This window comes from Narcine bancroftii, chromosome 7, assembly GCF_036971445.1.
Source record: "Narcine bancroftii isolate sNarBan1 chromosome 7, sNarBan1.hap1, whole genome shotgun sequence".
Taxonomy (NCBI): domain Eukaryota; kingdom Metazoa; phylum Chordata; class Chondrichthyes; order Torpediniformes; family Narcinidae; genus Narcine; species Narcine bancroftii.
The window spans coordinates 160,823,642-160,837,350 of NC_091475.1; the positions used below are offsets into that span (position 1 = coordinate 160,823,642).

Sequence of the window (13,709 nt, forward strand, 5' to 3'; positions counted from 1 at the left end):
CATCGATGACTACCTGCTGGATCTGTGGACACTTGCCAAGAAGTGCAGGTACGAAGTGGCTACAGGCCGCGTTTGTGAGGAAGAACAGATCTGGGACACTCTAGTTGTGGGGGTCCGCTTGAGGTACACGAGGCAGCGACCGCACTAGTTGGGAAAGAAGGACCTGGCTAGCCACGTTCCAATAATTTGGCCAGTTCAACAAGCTCAAGAATGACAACCTCAAAGCTAGCGAGCTCACACGCCTAGGTGACCCCTTCCAAGGACCAGCTACTCTCACTAGCCCAGTCTGAACAGCTGCCACTTCTCGTGCTAGGGAGGGCTTTTTCTGCGGCAAGAGCCAGCATCCCAGATCTCACTGTCCGGCTAAAGACTCGGTATTCTAGCTGTGGCAAAAAGGGGATTGGGCGAGGGTTTGCCACCCGAGATGAAGCCCGGGGATGTCTGGAGCCTGCACTGCTCCCAGATCCAATTCCAGCTCCAAGCCATTTGCCCTGAATTCACCCAAGCCCACTTGCTGTGCTACACGCCGATGGAGGGTGGCAGTGAGGAAACAGTCTTGCCGCGACTCAAATTCAAACTTGGTGCCATCGTCAGAGGAGGGAAGGCAGTCATCTTGCCACGCCACGAGGTCGATGCCATCTTACCCACACAGGGCAACCTAGGATAGTGGTGGCTACTGAAGTAAGGAGTATTGAGTCTCCAGATTCCTAGCCTCACCAGCTCAGGAACTCCATAGTGACTGTGAAGGTGACATTCCACTAAATCTCTAATCGACACAGGCTCGACTGAAAGCTTCATACTCATCGACTGTTCAAGAGTACAACCTAAAGATGTATCCTTCCAATTACCACATATTCCTTGCGTCTCATTCACATTCTACGCATATTCAACAATATCGATTGTTTGAAGGGGGGAATTCTGTATATTTTCCCTGATATACACCCTGTACTTGATGAATTGTGTGCCCTGGTGTTGTTGGGTCTGGACTTCCTGTGTCACCTTAAAAGCATGACCTTGGAATATTTTGGTCCCCTCCCCCCGTAACAGTTCGGAACAGAGGGCCCCTAAAATCAGAACCACGCGCACACTGAATACCAACCACCACCCCCCCACCACCTCTCTTCCCAATCGGACCGAAAACCTATTGCTACCAAGAGCAGGAGGTACAGCACAGCAGACAGCTGAGACACAACATTTGCTCGACGAAGGCATCAGCACCAGCCCCATGGAGAGGGCAAGTGGTGGTGGTAAAAGGGGAAGACAAGCCCAGGTTAGTAATTGACTATAGCCAAACTATTAATCGGTACACACAAGGGACGCATACCCCCTCCTTTGAATTTGAATTTCGGACATGGTAAATGATATTGCACAGTATTGGGTCTATTCGACCATCAAACTGAAAACTGCCTATCACCAACTGCCAATCCATTCCGATGATCGTCCATATATGGCATTTGAGGCTAATGGTCATCTCTATCAATTCCGGAGGGTCCCTTTGGAATCACTAACCGAGTTTCTATCTTCCAGAGGAAAATGGACAGAATGGTGAATGAGTATGGGTTGAAGGCTACCTTCCCCTACCTGGAAGACCACGACGCCAACCTCCAGAATTTTCTCCACGCGGTGAAAGCCCTGAACTTCGCTTATAACTCAGGACTAAGCGTCTGGCTATCCTTGGCTACGTGGTGGAGAATGGCATCGTTGATCCCAATCCCGATGGGACATGCCCCCTGTTAGAGGTCCCCGTTCCCAGGACCACAAAGGCTTTGAGGAGATGTCTGGGGCTTTTCTCACATTACACCCAGTGGATCCCTCAATACACTGATAAGATTCGCCCTCTCTTAAAAGCTACTAATTTCCCCCTCTCGGCCAAAACCCAAACAGCTTTTAGCTACCTCTAAAACCATATTGTAAAAGCCACCATGCACACGGTGGATGAGAATGTACCTTTCCAAGTGGAAAGCAACGCTTCTGAAATCAACCAGGCGGGCAGGTCAGTTGCATTTTTTCCCACCCCCTCGGACATTACAAGGCCACCAGCTCTGTAACCCATCTTTGGAAAAGGAGGCTCAAGCCGTTGTAGAAGCCATGAGACATTGGAGGCACTACCTGGCAGGTAGGAAATTCACACTCCTCACTGACCAGCGCTGTCACATTCATGATTAATAACATGGAGGATCGAGTCTACAATTATGACATTGCCTATCACCAGGAGCTCTTAGTGACCCTCCATAAGCCTTATCCAGAGGAAGCGGCACCTCTGCACACATCAGGCAACTGCAGACTCTGCATAATGAGCTCTTCCATCCAGGAGTTACCTGCATGGTTCATTTTGTCAAGGCATGCAATCTGCACTATTCCATGGAAGACGTCAGGGAAATGACCAGGTCTTGCCAGGTCTGTGCGGAGTGTAGGCCACACTTTTACCGCTCCACAAATGTGCACCTGATCAAGTCATCCAGGCCCTTCAAACGGCTCAGTGTAGATTTTAAGGGTCCTCTCCCCTCCAAGAACGGAAACACTTTCTTCCTCTCTGTCATTGATGAGTACTCCTGCTTCTCATTCACCATTCCATTTCGAGACACGTCCACTTCGTCAGTCACAAAGGCTCTAGATTCCATTTTCACCCTGTTTGGGTATCCCAGCTATATTCATAGCGACCGGGGCTCATTCTTTATGAGTGACGAGCTACATCAGTACCTGCAGGACTACTAGCTACAACCCCCAGGGGAACAGGCAGGTTGAAAAGGAGAATGCCACAGTCTGAAAGGTCGTCAAACTGGCCCTGAAATCAAAAGGTCTTCTAGACTCGCGGAGGCAGGAAGTCCTCCCTATGGCGCTCTATTCTATCCGGTCGCTATTATATACTGCGACCAATGCTACTCTTCACAAGCTCCTATTCAATTTTGAAAGGTTGGCATCGGGAACTACTCTCCCAACCTGACTCACCACTCCAGATCCAGTCCATCTCAGGAAGCACGTGAGGAGAAGCAAACCCGACCCCCTGGTGGAAAGGGTGAAACTGCCCCATGCCAATCCCATGTACACCTATGTGGAATACCCAGATGGCAGGGAGGACACCGCCTCCATCGGGGACCTGGCACCCGCCAAAACAGAGGATCCGTTGCCTCAAGTGCCTTGCAAGCCACAGAGGTCATTCTTGCCACACCCAGTCAGGGGCTCGGGGGATCAGGTTCAGGAGGAAAGTGCATCCCCTCCACCTTTGAGCCTCTCCTCCCTCACAAGGGGACCAGGAGACCCAAGACCCTCCATCAGGATCTCCAGACGCTCAGACTGCTTAAATCTGTAAATTTGTCAATAACTGTATATTTTTCAATTATTTTTTCTGAACCCATGTTGTCTGTCTTCTTTCACAGATCCTAAATTCTGCAGGAAGGGGTGAATGCAGTGAACTTGAATTCACTGGTAGTGTGTTGTGCTGATGGCTGGCACTGCCCCCATCTGCTCATATATAACTTGGTTTCCCACCTATACCCAAAACCATTCCAAAGACTACTGTGAAACCCTACCCGTAGTCATAAGCTAATAAAAGCATTTGTTCTCCCTCCTGTCATGAGAGCTTTTATTCATGCTACACACCCTCCATCTCCAGATTGTGGTTTTTTTTTATAAAATCACAAGGTACAAGAGCCCATTGAGTCTGCTCCACCATTCTAATCATGAGCTCAAATCCACCCATTCAGCCCCACTCCCCATAATCCTTGACACCCTGACTAATCAAATATTGTCAATCTCAGTCTTAAATATACTTAACGACCTCACTTCCACAGCTGCCTGTGGCAACTAGTTCCAAAGACTCAACTTCATACATACATTAATATCTAGATACATAAAATATCCCTCATACATCTCAAATCAGTATTACATATTACATCTCCAATCATAAAAAGAGAATAAAAGGAAAGAAAAGATATGACAAAAAGGTAAAAAAAAAAGAAACACACCTGGTTACTGAAGTTAATACAGTCAATCAAATTTTGCCTTTACAATATTAAACATATATTAATTCCAAAGAGTTGATAAGGTTCTTGAGGTTTAGGGGATAGTTTTCATAATGTAATACCTACAATATGTAAATATGGGCACCAAATTTTTAAGAAAATATGTTTATTTCATAAATTATATGTAATTTTAACAAGAGGTATACAACTATGTATTTCAGCATCCCATCTATCCATTCCCAAATGCAAATCTGATTTCCATGTTACTGCTATACATTTTATTAAAATTCTAATGCAATTGATCAATTTAATATGCTTTAAATTGACGCCCATTTATCCTGAAATTGTGCTCTCTTGTCCTAGAATCCCCTACCATGGGAAACATCCTTGCCTCATCTACTCTGTCCATTCAGCATTTGAAATGCCTCTATGAGGTCCCCCCTCATCCTTCGTACTCCAACAAGTACAGTCCAAGAGCCTTTAATCATTCCTCATATTTATCCTTTCATTCCTGGTATCATTCTAGTAAATATTCTCTGAACACTGTCCAACGCCAGCACATCTTTTCTCAGCCAAAACTGTACACAGCACTCCGAGTGAGGTCTTACCAGTGCTTTATGGAGTCTCACCATTACATCCCTGTTCTTGCATGCCAAGCCTCTCAAAATGAATGCCAACAATGCATTCTCCTTCTTCATCACTGACTCAACCTTTACATGAGGTCTCCCAAGACCCTTTGCACCTCGGAATTTTGAATTTTCTCCCCATCTAAATAATAGTTTGCCCATCTATTTCTTCTACCAAAGTGCATGACCATCCACTTTCCTACATTGTACTTCATCTGCCACCTCTTTACCCATTCTCCGAATCTATCCAAGTCTCTCTGAAGCCTTTCAGTATCCTCAGCCCCACCTCCTCAATGACCTATTTTAATCTTCAAATTTAGACACAAAGCCATAATCCAAATAATTCATATATAATGCAAAAAGCTGTCCAACACAACCTCTGCAGAACACCACAGGTAACCAGTAGCCAACCAGAATAGCATCACTTTATTCCTACTGTTTCCTGCCAACCAGCCAATGCTCTAGTCATGCTACTATCTTTTCTGTAATTCCATGGGCTCTCATCTAGATTAGCAGCCTTGTGTGAGGCACCTTGTCGAAGACCTTTTGAAAATCCAAATTCACAACATCCACTATCTCCCCGGTCTATTCTACTTGTGATCTCTTTAAAAAAAATTGCAATAGGTTTGTCAGGCAGGAAAACCATGTTGACTTTTGGGCCTATTTTTCATGCACCCCTAGGTATTGCATAATCTCACCCTTTACATTAGACTCCAACAGCTTTCCTACCACCAACATCAGTAGGTTTATAATTTTTGTTTTGCTGCCTCGCTTCCTTCTTAAACAGTGGAACATCATTCATGATCCTCCAGTCCACTGGACTCATTCTGAAAGATTATTACCAATGCCTCCACAATTGCTACAGCTACCTCCTTCAGAACCTGAGGGCGCATTCCATCTGGTCCAGGAGACTTAACTACCTTCAGACCATTTAGCCTCCCAAGTACCTTCTCTCTCATGATCTTGACCACTCTTCCAAGAGAGTCCAGTGTGCTACTAATGTCTTCCATAGTGAAGACTGATCCAAAATATTCATTCGTTTCCTCTGCCATCTTCTTGATTCCCATTACAATTTCTCACGGCATCATTTTCTATTGGTCCTATGTCTACTTTGGTCACTCTTTTACTCTTTATGCATTTAAAAAAAGCTAACCTCATTTCATAATTTATATTTTTCTTCCTAATTACAGTTTTAGTTGTCTTCTCCACATTTTAAAAAAAGTTCATCAGTCCTCTATCTTCCCACTAATTTTTGCTTCCTTGTATGGCCTCGCTTTTACTTTGGCTTTAACTTCCCTCATCAACCACAATTCTGATTTTTCTATTTGCAATTTTCTTTCCTTTTGGAACGTGCCTGTCCTTCACTTTCCTCATTTTGCGCATAAACTCCAGCCATTGTTAATCTGTCATCTTCCCCATTAGTGTGTTTCTCCCCCCCTCCACCCTCATCAACTTTGACTAGTTCCTCTCTCATGTGACTGCAATTTCCTTTACTCCACTGAAATACTGACGCATCAGACTATAGTCTCTGCTTTTCAAATTTCAAAGTGAACGCAATCATATTGTGATCACTGCCTCTTAAGGGTTCCTTTATCTAATCTCTCTAATCATTTCTGGTTCATTACACACACCTAATCCAGAATAGCCAATCCCCTGGTGGGCTCATCAACAAGCTGCTCTGAAAAGTCATCCCGTAGGCATTCCACACAATCTCTCCTGAGCTTCTGTACTGACCTGAATTTCCCCAATCTACTTTCATGTTAAAATCCCCCATAATTATTGTAACACTGTCCATCTGACATGCCTCATCTATTTCAAGTTGTATTTTGTAATCCACATCCCAGCTGCTGTTTGGGGGCCTGTATATAACTGCCATTGGTGTCCTTTTACCTTAATCATTCCTAAATTCAACCCATAAGGACTCTACCTCTCCTGATCCTATGTCCCTTCTTCCAAATAATTTAATATTGTTGCTTACCAGGAGAGCCACACCGCCCCCTCTACCTCCCTGCCTACCCTTGCAGTGCACTGCGTATCCTTGGACATTCATCCTTTCAGTGCTGTCCTCAATTTCCAAGTTATCCGTAAGATGAAACTCACCTGCTCAATTTTTGAAAGTGTGACTTCAATCAAAATGCTGAACTTTTTCACAGCAGCCAACCATTCCAGTAAGCCAATTATCCAGTTATCTATGTTTTTGGCTAGCGGCCATGAAAGCCAATCAATCATACTACAATTTTAAAAAGATAAAATAAAATTAGAAACTGTTATGTTAAAAAAAGAGTCATTCCTACCAACAGAATATCATTCCATTCTTGAAAATCTTGAAAGATCAAGTTAGTCCTAAATATCTTTCACATCCTTATGAAGGAAGAATGCATACCAGATGTTAAAATTTTAAGTGCAGTAACCTCTATTTATATATTCAAAGAAAATCTGTTCCATTCACAATTACAGCTGCAGAGAAACAAGTCCTTAGTCATTAAAAGGACGGACAAAAGACTGTAGCAAAACAAATGCCACGTTGTTTACTTTGTAAATAAAATAATAGAACAGATTTCTACAATGCAGCATCAAGACAAGCACTGCAAATTGGCAATGATGAAATCTAGTTTTAGGAGCTAGAAATAATTTAAAGGTTTCAAACCCAAATTTTCCTTCCTTCATGCAATCGTTTCAGAGGCAAGAATCTGGAAATAACGGACTTTTAATGGTTTTTAATTTTAACTCCAGGAAGTTTAGCGATACAAACTCCACACAAAACATGTTTATTTGGAGGCTCAGAAGTACAAGAGGGAAAAATGAGATATAATGGGAGTATCAATATTTTAGAAAATAGTAATATTGATATAGAGCATTACTGCAAGAAGCTAACACTAACAGATAGAGATCAAGTATAAGCAGAAAACCAAAACAAAATCTAACACTGCTTTGGTGAGATGTTTGGTAACGGAAATTCTTCAATCACAAGGTGTCAGAATCAAAAAAAAATGGCAATATCAAAAAGGGCAAGATATACAAGAAAAAATCCAAAATCCGGACAAAACAAGCAAACAAAATAATGAATTTCAAGGATGAAATTATACTGGCAATCACATTAAGCAGAACTTAAAATTTGGAATTAGACAACATGTTTGATAACTTTAAATAAATTGACGCGAAGCTAGTTTACTTTTTGAGAGAGAGACTTGACAGCAAGACAAAAAAATTGCAGCAAAGAAAATGAAAAATGGAGCGTAAAAGCATCTTAATTTGTAGTCTTATTTCACTCACTGATGCAAGGTTAGTTATGTGAGCAGAGATTAAAATCAGAAAGTCATAACCTAATTGAATAATGGAGGAGGGTCGAGGGACTATGTAGCCTACCTGTAATTTGTATCAGAGTCGGCATCAGAAGAGATCTAATCCAGGCGGGTGGGGGGGGGGGTGGGGGAAGGGTAGGGAGTGAGTGCCATATCTGCCATGGACCTCCTTCATCTGCTGCCCCATCACACATCCCCCTCCCTCTGACGTTTCAGCTAAATATGTGTGCTTATAGCATGTGAAGACTAAACTATGTGATTCATTTTGATGACACCTCTCTGTTGGTGTCACCCGGTGCAGTCCACAAACCCCTGGTGATGCTAGTGCTGCAGGTGAGTGGAGGGCACAATAACTTATTTGGTCGGGGGGGGGGGGGGAGGAAAGATGGTAAATGACTCTGAGCCTGATTTGTATATTCATAGCCTGAATTTATGGCTCAAGTAGAAAAGTACATTAGCAGGAAAGAATATTACTTGTTGATAAATTATCATGAAGAAAGAGGAGAAGTTTTGTGCAACAGGAATTAGTTGGGTCATGTGGCCTGTTTCTGTGCTGTAGATGCCTGCAGCCCATATAAATTTTTGACCAATTAATATTCAACAATAATCTGCACCCTTGGGGGAAATTTGGCTCTCTCAAAACTGTACAATAAGGCTGTCTGTATTACAGACCTTCCTAGTGCATATCCAATGAGAAAACAAAAAGTAAGACATGCTTCTATAAATTCAAGTCAAATCTAGCAATACTGCATTGGAATGTCATGTACATGAAATTGTTTCTCTGGCTTTCATTTGTAGCAAACATCTCAAAACAAATTAGCTAATAAAAAGAAATTCCAACCTAGAGTCAACAGCAGTTGGTATTGAACATGTGCTTTTGTTACAATAAAATGCATCAAGCCTGCTCACCAATGTAGACAGCATAAACTTATAATCACTTCATCAAAGGAGTAAACATTAACAACTGATAAATAATTTGTTGAAATACACCGGCCCAATCCAAAGTATAATCTTGAATACAGTAGGTTTCCAATAATCCAAAATGTCTTTAAGCAGCCCAGTTTAAACAGCAGAATACATGTATTGCCCATCGGCGATCCCGACACCTCCCCACAGTCGTCGCCGAACCTGCCCAGGCACCTGAGGTCCCCACTCGGATCCCCGACACCTCCCACCACTGTCGCAGAACCTGCCCGATTGCCTGAGGTCCGCACTCTGATGTCAGACACCTCCCCACCGCCGTCACCAAACCTGCCCAGGAGCCCCAGGTCCCTGCTCCAATCCCAGCCAGAAACCTCCCCACTGCCATCGCCAAACCTGCCTAGACACCCAAGGCCCTCTTTCAAATCCCCGACACCTCCTCACCACCGTCAAGGAACCTGCCTGGGATCCCGGGGTCCCTGGTCCGACTCCAGAAACCTCCCCTCCGCCATTGCCGATCCTGACCAGGAGTCCAAGGTCCCTGCTCTGATCCTAGCCCAGCAGCATCAGCAGAAAGCAACAAAGAACAAAGGGAAGGTTGTTCAAGCATGAAATCAAGTTTAACTCTTACTTTGAGTGCACGAGAGCTCCATTGGATTCAAAATGGTGCTAACAGCGAGCCAGAGTCCCACTTGAGCATGGCAGGTAAAAAAACTAATTTTCAACTTTTTTTCAACTTGTGACATCACGTTGCCACCGATAACTTTCTCAGATAACTGAGAGTTTTGATAAAATGGTTTTTGGATAATCAGAAACATACTGTACTAATTATTGTTACTACGAAATCAAGCAATATGTCATACAGTACACATGGGTTAGACACTTGACCCATGTACAAATATTTAGAGTAAAAGATGCAAAATATCAATAATCAAAGAATAAATTCAATTATTGTGTTGCAACTCTCTATACTCAATTCAGGTTTGGATCGATCAGGTCCTGGATTTTGCTGTGTGGTTTTGGATAATAATTTATGTAACAATGCCCAATAGATTACTCTCTGCAAAGTCCTCTATTAGCCTTAAAGTTTTTAAAATTGTAGGAAAGAGGGGATTTCTTAGTAGGTGGATATTTAAATTCCAATGTGTGACCCAACTTCTACACACGTTTAACAATAACATATCCTCCATTTGGAAGGAACCGAGCTTGTATGAAAGAAAAAGAAACAGATGGTCCAACAGCAGAGATGAAATTTGTTCACACAAATTGTAAACAGCATTTTTTTCTGGATTGAGGTTCAATTTCCAATACTTTTTTTTAAAACTTGAATTTATAATTCTGGGCATGGAACCTGGAGAGTTAAAATCCTGAAGATTCAAATACAGTATGAAATTCTGATACAACACTGTGATGCTCATAATGATTAACACTGTGGCATAAACACTCCTGACCTCATGACTCTTTTTTTTTAAATCTTAAAGAGGGGGTACCCGGATTTGAACCGGGGATCTCAAATACTCTACCATTGAACTATACCCAAATTATAACCATAACCATATAACCATCTTCGATAATAAAGCAGATATATCTAGACTTTTATAATTTTCAATAAACTAAATGAAGTTCATATTTTGCATCCTTGTGGCTTAGCAAAAGTGCCTAAAAGATAGACATGCAACTTGTTCCCATGTAGCTCAGTTTATCACCTGCATTTTTTTCTACCCTTATTCCAAGATTCCTTAGTTTCACAATTTAAAATGTTCTGATGTCTTGAATTTTGGCTTATGACTGAGTGATAAATTTTCAAGCCTTCACTACAACTGGCAAAAGTGTTTTTTTTTTGTAAATTTTATAGAGTAAAAGAGAAGATCAACTTACATAACAACCTTAACTTATTGCCATGGTTTAGTGTAACCCCAACGATTGTGGGGGGAAAAAACTATTAAAAATTCAAACCATATGTCTCGTATACAGGCTCCAAACTTTAGCAAAGAAAGGATAATTATTACATAAATTATACATTATTTTTTTAAATGGAATACAAGACCTCATTTCCGAATGCCACAGTTGAATACTCAAATCAGTCTCATTTTTCCAAGTAATTGCCAAACATTTTCTAACCACATTGCCAAAAGTGTGAAAAGGTACATGACAGAAGATGAAAAAAATTCACCAAGTTGACAACCCAAAAAAATAAAGCTTACTTGGTCAAAGCAGTCCTCATCTTTACATCTGTGATGTCATCATCATTCATCAAGTTTTGAATGACCTCATCCATGATTTCCAATGGAACATACTGGACCACAGTGGCCAATGCATTTGATGGCCCATCAGAGCTGACTGCAAAAGGCACACAAACAACAACTTTTATTTTAGAAAATGCATTTGAAGATTTAACCATGCCCTCAATTAAAAACTAACTTTAGCTGGAGTAAAAGAGCAACTTTTTTCCTACCAACAAGATGCAATCATACATAAGTGGTTTTGTTGCATTTTTAACCAACTTAGCATAAAATTACATCTTGCAAAATCTCCAAGGATCTATCCTGGAGCCATCACATTGACGCAATCATAAAGAAGGATCGCCAGTGGCTATACTTTGCTAGGCATCTGAGGAGGTTTAGCACGTCACCGGAGACCCTAAACTTCTACAGGAGTACTGTGGAGAATATTCTGACTGGTTATATGACAGCCTGGTATGGAGGCACCAACTCTCAGGACAAGAATAAACTCCAGAGGGTGTTAACTCGGCCTGTGGCATCACAGGCACCAGTCTTCACTCCATCGAAGACATCTACATGAGGCAGTGTCTTAAGAAAGCACCTTTTATCCTCAAAGATCCCCACCACCAAGGCCTTGCCCTCTTCAATTTGCTACCATCAGGAAAAGGGAACAGGAGCCTAAAGGCAAACATTCAACAGCAAAAGGACAGCTTTTTCCCCGCTGCCACCAAATTCCCAAATAATCAATAAATTTATGAACCCAAAGACACTCTTACTTCTCATGTACTATTATTTTTTTCCCTCAGTGATGTAATAGATGGTTTAAATGAATGTATAATTAATGATGCTGCCGCAGAACACCGAATTTGATGTTATGAAAATAAATTGATTCTGAAAATTTTGAGAATATGCAGCCAATACTGTAGCACAAACCAGTATGAAGCTGTACGCGCTCCTGGTTATCTCTCTTCGTTTTAGAGCTGCTTCAGTGCAAAAGTATTCAAGTTATCTCCACAGGGAAAAAGTCTCAACTTTAAAACCAAATATTGTACCACTGAGAACTGTGGATATGCCAAGTACCTAATCCCTACCAACTCAGCAGAGCAACAAAGATGAGAAAATATTTCCCACAGGAAGGAAAAGGTGGAAGATGTTTTATTCCAAGCTCTTCATGCCCATGCCCGCGCCCCCACCCCCAAAACTAGTATGCAGAAGTGTCACCCACCATGATAAGGTGGTTGCTTCCGTACATTCAAGAACATGGGGATGGAGGAAGGAAGCTTGTCAGTAATTATTCCTTTAAGATAAACATGCATTTTCCTTACCATTTGATGAAATGATGGTGAACAGTTCCTGCAAGGATGGAATTATCACTGCCGATTGCGCCTGCCAGATTCTTTGCAACAATGTGCTTACGTTGTTTACTTGAATCAAGAATTCCACAATTTCATCTTCTTTTTGTGATTTGCATTGGAACTGCCCAATACTTCGAACAAGTTGCTGGCAGAACACCACTTTGAACTTTCCACTTGGAATGCACTGAGGATGTTCAGCAAGAAGTTTACTAATGGAGGCACACAGCTTTGATCCAGGTTTCTCACACACTATACGGAGAAGCTCAATCTGAAGGGCATGAAATGCTTCAACAGCAGAAGTATCATCTTGAATATATTTTAATCCTAGCTGAATATACTCTAATGTATCTTTGCTTTTTTTGGTAAATGTTCCATCACCATCTTGTACCAGTTTCACAATGAATTTTACATTAAATTTTTTTACAAAATCTGCAGTATGGTTCTGGGCAAATGCTTTGAGAATCTCTTTGCCCACATCCTTTTGGAACTCTGTATCACCCAACAGAATAAACTTTGTAGACGACTCAAACATGATCATACACTGCTCTTGGCTGAGAGGTTTTTTTGCTGCTTCCAAAACATGTCTTACAAGAGCATTCTTTACAGAAGTTGGATGGCTGGACAACATAATTGCTTCTAAAATCTTGTCCATGTCTTTTCAACACTAGAAAAGAAAGTATATTGATTCTAATTTCACTTTTATTAAAATAATTACAAAATCCTGAGGAACTTCACATCCAAAGGATATGCATACATTTTTAAATGCCTTTTTAATACAGTCAGGCAAGATCATGAAACCTGATATCAGAGTATCGAAGTACTACTCAGTGTCACATCTGACAATGGCTTTAAAGTGGCTTATCGATTTCAACAAAGGGGAGAAATGAAGTATTTACCATAAGTTATGCATTTGAAGAATTAGTTCAGTGTGGCCAAACTGTGCCCCCAAGCCAACTGTGGCCTGTTGACCATTTTTAAGTAGCTCGGGGTGAATTTTAAAAATAAAATGGAATATGGCCCATTAGAACACAGTGTCTAACAATAAATTTCACTTAGTTTCAACATTAGATGTTGCTGACATTTTGGTCAACTATTGGACCAACCGTTACAATGTTATTCATCACTGAAAACGTTTACCTCCGTTTTTAAAAAAAAAACTTTACTCCGTTGATTAAACCGAAAAGATGGAAAATAGCAAGGGAGTGCATACAATTTCAGACACTATGGGAAAATGAATACTTTTTCCACACAAGTCTTGGGAAGTGTGTTTGTTTGTTTTGCAAGGAATCTGTTACCTTTAATTGACCCTTTAATAGCATGC

At 41.5% G+C, this 13,709-nt stretch overlaps 1 protein-coding gene across 7 annotated transcripts in view; it reads right to left on the reverse strand.

Annotated features, from left to right (window-relative positions):
* Window positions 1–13,709, reverse strand: part of LOC138739266 (ubiquitin carboxyl-terminal hydrolase 35-like) — a 151,259-nt gene that overhangs the window by 95,688 nt on the left and 41,862 nt on the right. For all 7 annotated transcript variants that reach the window (XM_069890988.1, XM_069890986.1, XM_069890989.1 and 4 more), the window contains 3 exons: window positions 12,359–13,052; window positions 11,016–11,151; window positions 6,689–6,818 (listed from right to left, as the gene is read on the reverse strand). In XM_069890988.1, the coding sequence (XP_069747089.1) occupies window positions 6,689–6,818; window positions 11,016–11,151; window positions 12,359–13,040 (948 nt within the window). In that variant the 5' untranslated portion in view covers window positions 13,041–13,052. The remainder of the gene's footprint in view (window positions 1–6,688; window positions 6,819–11,015; window positions 11,152–12,358; window positions 13,053–13,709) is intronic.